Genomic DNA, 5,739 nt, shown 5'->3' with positions numbered 1-5,739 from the left:
ATGTGTCGTAGTAAAACATATACCCGACGTCGTAGACAAACGGACTACTCTTTGAGCTCGTCAGCCCCCAGTGTAAAAGTTGCTCTTTAAGTCTTAGACAGCTGCATATCAACGTTATTTGCAAATAATTCGACTTTCACAGACACTTCCTGACCACAATAAAATTCGTGACCAGTCGTTTTTGTTTATTAACGAAACGATCTATTTAATGCAAACTTGTAGCCAGTTATGCGAGGCAAATCTCATTTACCTCGAAAGTATGTTTCTTTTACTTGTAGACATATAATTGTCGATTATCGTGTGTGTTTTTTCAATTGCGTATTAACCCGTCATTGTGATGTATGGATCCAATATATTGTTTCAAAGTTATTGGATCAATAATTTCAAATCGTATATTTGAGTAAATAATCTTAATGAATGAAACATAATCTTTTCGTAGTACACACAGTAAACAACAGTTATCAACATCGAGAGATGAGGTTGGCTTGCATATGGTTCAAAATTCATTAAACATACGATCAAGCTCGTACTCAATTTGTAAGCCCGGCGTTGACGCTAATTACAACCGAGGTTATGTTATTGCGGTGGTGAGTATTCACGGGCTATAAACATGACTCTAAGGACAACCAAGGTTGTGTTATTATGATGGTGAGTATTCACGGGCTATTATCATGACGCTTAAAAACGCTATGGTAAGCCATTAACGATGGACGCAATTTAATATCTCCATCTGATTACAGGGCAATATACAATTAATTTAATGGCAATGCTGAATCGCTTAAATTGTTTCTTGGAAATAAATATTTATTAAGACATGACACTTAAATAAATCTTGATTACGCTCTTCTACGTTGTAACATATGTATTCAAACTATGAAAACCATGTTTGAGATAGGCCCTTTGTAGAAAGTGGTACCTTACTAAATATTCCCTCATTCGAGTAAACGCGAGATATCCTAAAGTGTTTTTGAATTCCAAAAGCCAGTTGAGAAGACGGTCAGATAAAAGCAAACGTTAGTATGCTTATTGGATTAACGGTAGAATGAGTGGATGAACGTGTCAGCATATTGCTCTCAAATTAAAATATTTTGACCTGTTGATTGTTTTATAGAAATAAAAGTCAACTGCATCATTTTTTTAAAGAATTTATTGCCAGTTTACTTTATAAGAGAAACAAGAACAAACAGTTTATTTGCGACTTAAGCATTAAAATAAATACATGCGTCAACATTTTTATGAATGATTTTACAAATATATGACAATTTCCAAGAATGTACGGAAAGGCGCTCTCTGTTTTAAGAAAAAATAAGTGAATATTTAAATCCATAAAGGATAGAAAACACATATGCATTAAGATTATATGCACTATTTAATTTCAAATTGTTGAAAAATGAAGATATTCTCTCATAAAATCTGAATATTTTAACGACAAACTGCTCATTCAGAAAAAAAAGTATTGTAAAACAGTATAAATACAGGAACTGAAGCAAGTAGTTATATAAAAATAAGTTCTTTTGTAAGCGTTAAGCTGAAAGTGGGAACATGTCGTCCGAGGCTGGGTGATTACCATCCACATACTAGCTGCATCTCTGTCCCGCATGTCACCCGCCAGTTACTCGTCCTGCAAACGACACGAGCTTGATATGAGCAAGCCCGCTTTGTTCGAGTGGCTGCGTCTGAAAAAAAAAATAAGTAAGTAAGATAAACGGTATCTTCCTAAAGCATTTTGCAGAACAATACGAGCAATTGTGTTGACAAACTGAATAATAACTAAGCGCAAATCGTTCGTATATTTGTTCTTGTTATAAATACCGATCATGGTAGTAAGTAATTTGCAGTAATAATTCACCTTTGCAATCCTTAGGCTTCAAGGTCACGATCTCTCTGCCTTTGCAACGGTCAGCAATACGCGCCAACACCGGCTCATCGTCCGTAAGTGGCGCCTCTTCGAAACACGAACTGGTGTCATAAACCTTTCAACATAACGCGTATTTATATATTTTATCCAACATATAAGTGCCATGTATCATTTACTCACACTTGCGTAAAGAGTATGAACTGACCTGTTAATGATCTTATCCAAACAATAACTTGAAGCGGTTAGATTTACATCGATACTGGGGCTAATACAATACAATGTCTTATACTGTACAATACTTTATATTCGTGATATATGATTAGTTGTATTCCAAAGAATGACTTTCGTGAACAAGTTAATTCATGTATTTCTTATTTTATTAAACAATGAGGTCTTGCATTTTCCGTTGTGTTTGTCGGTAATTTTACAAAATAACTCAATTTTCCGTAATTTTCTTATTCTTTATTTGTGTATTATTTCAATTATGTGTTTACCGTACACACAATAAGTGAAGTATCCTGTTAAATGAACACACTCGAAATCAGACATCCTTGACATCATGTTATAAGCCTGGTTAAGGGGCGATTCCTGTTTACAAAAGAGCTAATGTATCTAAATGGTGAACAATTGCAACACACATACGGAAGAGTCTGTATTATTATTTGTTTAATGTAGGTAATTGAAATATAATAATGGAATTATTTATCACAATTTGTTGATTCATTTATCACAGACTCTTACTTATACTATAGTTTTACCTTGCTAAGCCGACACTTTCTGCCATCTTGAGTAAGCTCGATTTCATATCCCTTAAATAACAATAAATATTAATGATTAAGTACTACTGATGAAGGCTATGGCCGAAACATGTTTGGTAGTTGAGACGTTTTAATAAACAGAAGTGACGTGTTTGTACGATTTATTTTATTTTATTAATAAATATTGATATGATTTTTATATTTATTGATTTCGGTTAATTCCAATAAACATGTTCACGCACAACATAATATGATAGAATTCTGTTTGATACAACCTCATTACGGACAACATCAATGGTTGTCAAAGGTGTCCCATCCGCAGCGGTCACTGTGAACAGCTCCTCGTCACCCAGTTTTATTGTGCTGGTTGTGAAGGCCTTCCCCTTTACACCCCTTGCTGCCTAAAATGCAATTGTTAAAAGCTAATACACGAATTTCTAATCATAGCTTCCTTTGTCGATTTCTGGAATACTGTCCAACATAATAGCATATAATAATAGCATTTCTTTTAAAACAAAGGCTTGTAATTTAGAATTCTCAAATGTCATGGAATCGATGATGCAAACAAAACTCGTTTCACATTATAAATTCCCCAAATACGAGACCTATGGTGAGTTTTGTATTCAGTGAACTCAATGTACACAGTGTAATTATATTGAAGCATCGAAGGCATGATGAAATAAACTGAACATGCTTCATTTTGTTATAGTAAATCACCTTAGTTTATTGTTTGAATACTGTTCTTGCCTAAATGGTTATTGAAGTTGTATGTCTGTCATTTGTTTTTAAGTATAATATATTTCATTATAAGTGTGCATGCATATATGATTATTTATGTTTTGTTCTTATTGCTCATGATGAAATATGATGTATTTGTTGTAAAGTGTAGATTGTTAGAAGACCTTGTTGAAAATAAGAAATGTATTATATAAATTGCATATTATGTAATTTCATCTGATGTATTTCTTAACAAGTCTATCTTCTTTAAATAAAGATTTTATTATTATTATTATTATCAGATATGACATATATTATATTTTCTGGCAAATGACGGATTGCATGAATTTATCTTTCTATTATTTCAACAAAGTAACAATATTTAACATGACCTAACTTTTTCAGGAAGTTAAGAATACATTCAAAAGAATCTAAAGTTGCTCACCACAGTATTAGCTGCACAGTTTCCGACACACACAATCACAAATATCACCAATGCCTTCATCATGCGGACATGCATTGTTATCTTGAAATGGAAAGCGATTCTGTATTCGAACATGACGTGTATGCATATGATATATAACGTAAATTAAGGTGAAATAACATATTGTGATTGTATTTCAAATATAATTTAGTATCGATTCGTACGCAGACATAATGTCGTGTTAACTGTACTTTTAAACATAATAATATTTGCCATGTAAATAATTTTCCTATATATTTTGAATCACCGGTTTCAACTAGCAAGTGCAATATCGAACATCAACTTTATTAAGATTTGTTCAACTGTTGTATAAATTTACATGTGTAATTTAATTCACAGTAAATAAGTTTATACATATTTTTATTGGTAGTAAAATTGTAATGTTTTTAGAATGACACACGCCTTGGTCCTACAGTCCTGCTCTATCACATGACAAAAATCTGACATAAAGCACATACCTGGAGGAAGATGTCTTGGTAGTTAGTTGTGATGACAACAGGGAACGCTCTTCTTCGTTTAATTGCGTTCGTTACTGTTATGATAAATTTATACTGATTCGTTTCAGTCTGTCACCAATAAAATCGTTGAAGGATGAAGGATGAAGGAAGTTTTCTGGTAATCACTTCCTGTTCGAGTTAATTGCCTACACAAAAAGGTCATAATGTTTTTTGAAAACAAAGTTGTTTAAGGACCATATAACAGCAGTAACAAAGATGTATCGGGTCTGTTGTTTTCGAGAAATCATTATTACTTCTTCAAAACTTTGTACAATGTCTTAAATAAAGAAGATATACTGAAGATTCGCGTAATTTACAGAAGAGAAATAACTTAGTGCGTTGTCTTTTTTGTAACTTGCCTGTTGTAAGAATGAACATAAACACGTAAGTTAGTGCCTATCAATTTAAAAGGTATGTATTAAGAAGATTACTTTAATTCATCTCGATAAAAAAAAACGATTCCACAAAGCGATATTGCTATCCAGATCTGTCTTTGCAATATTGTACATTTGCAGTTTGTTTGTTTTTTCGCGTTCTTAAAGTGTAACATCCATAGATCAGCATCACGCAAACCCAACGCGAAATCGCGATATTTATATGACATTTATATATTCGTTGAGGAGCTGAGTTAGTATGTATTTTTCGTGGTGTTTTAGGAAACACTGCACACAAAGCCTGTGCATTTTTTAAGTAATTGTTATCACATGCAATCAATAGCATATATATATTAAGGTAGTTCATAGACCTACACTTGTATTTTCATTTGGTAGAGATACGAAATGCATATATTGGGGATTGTATGACGGTAATAAAGTATTAATATTTAAATACGTTCTTTAGATAAACAATATGTTTACAATCTTAAACAATCTGATTCACATTTTCACCTTGGCATACAAACAGAAAAATCAGTTTTGCTGCACTTGTAAGCAGGAAGTGTCCTGACACATGCAATAAGCAAAAACAAATTCAAAAGGACTAGCGGCATTTGATATGAACTCATTTAAATGTTTGCACACCAAAAGCAAATATTTTTCCTTGTTGACAATTATCAAAATTCTGGATGAGGACACTAATTTAATCTATATATACATTTATTTCATTTGTTCTTCCCTCGTGGCGATACAACCGTCTACCTTGGATTGTGTGCATCATACTTTTTCTTCCAGACGCCGTAAATTGATATCTGGGATGGTCGCTTATTAGATGGGAGGTTATTACACCATCAAGGTTATAACACCATCAACGTATAATGCAATGCACTGAATAGACAACAGGTATTTGCGTTTCGTTCTAACAATATTACTTGGTGTATCCTGATATTTTCTAATCGTGCAAATTGCGAAAAGTATTGTTCTGATTATGTAGAAATAAGATCAGATATACATATATCAAATCAAATCTTCGTCATTAAAATGACCTAAT

The 5,739-nt window shown here is 32.7% G+C and overlaps 1 protein-coding gene across 1 annotated transcript; it reads right to left on the bottom strand.

The window, feature by feature from the left end:
- Positions 1-1,132: 1,132 nt before the first annotated feature.
- Positions 1,133-4,418, bottom strand: LOC127836205 (uncharacterized). The gene is made up of 6 exons (XM_052362696.1): positions 4,276-4,418; positions 3,779-3,859; positions 2,892-3,017; positions 2,617-2,667; positions 1,850-1,973; positions 1,133-1,676 (listed from the first exon to the last, which is right to left on the bottom strand). Exons 2-6 carry the CDS (start codon positions 3,851-3,853, stop codon positions 1,564-1,566), a joined length of 489 nt encoding a protein of 162 aa, XP_052218656.1. The 5' UTR covers positions 3,854-3,859; positions 4,276-4,418; the 3' UTR covers positions 1,133-1,563.
- Between the last annotated feature and the right edge of the window lie 1,321 nt (positions 4,419-5,739).

The sequence above is a fragment of the Dreissena polymorpha genome, chromosome 6, assembly GCF_020536995.1.
Source record: "Dreissena polymorpha isolate Duluth1 chromosome 6, UMN_Dpol_1.0, whole genome shotgun sequence".
Lineage (NCBI taxonomy): Eukaryota > Metazoa > Mollusca > Bivalvia > Myida > Dreissenidae > Dreissena > Dreissena polymorpha.
The sequence above is the reverse complement of the archived record's forward strand: the minus strand, read 5'-3'. Positions and strand labels throughout refer to the sequence as shown.

Bases quoted from the DNA above. Each gene is read 5' to 3' on its own strand.
- LOC127836205 (XM_052362696.1), bottom strand. From the start codon at position 3,853: ATGCATGTCCGCATGATGAAGGCATTGGTGATATTTGTGATTGTGTGT. The intron at 3,018-3,778 runs GTGAGCAACTTT...ATTGCATTTTAG, and splicing joins ACTGTGCAGCTAATACTGTG to GCAGCAAGGGGTGTAAAGGG. The intron at 1,677-1,849 runs GTGAATTATTAC...TTTTTTTTTCAG, and splicing joins GAAGCCTAAGGATTGCAAAG to ACGCAGCCACTCGAACAAAG.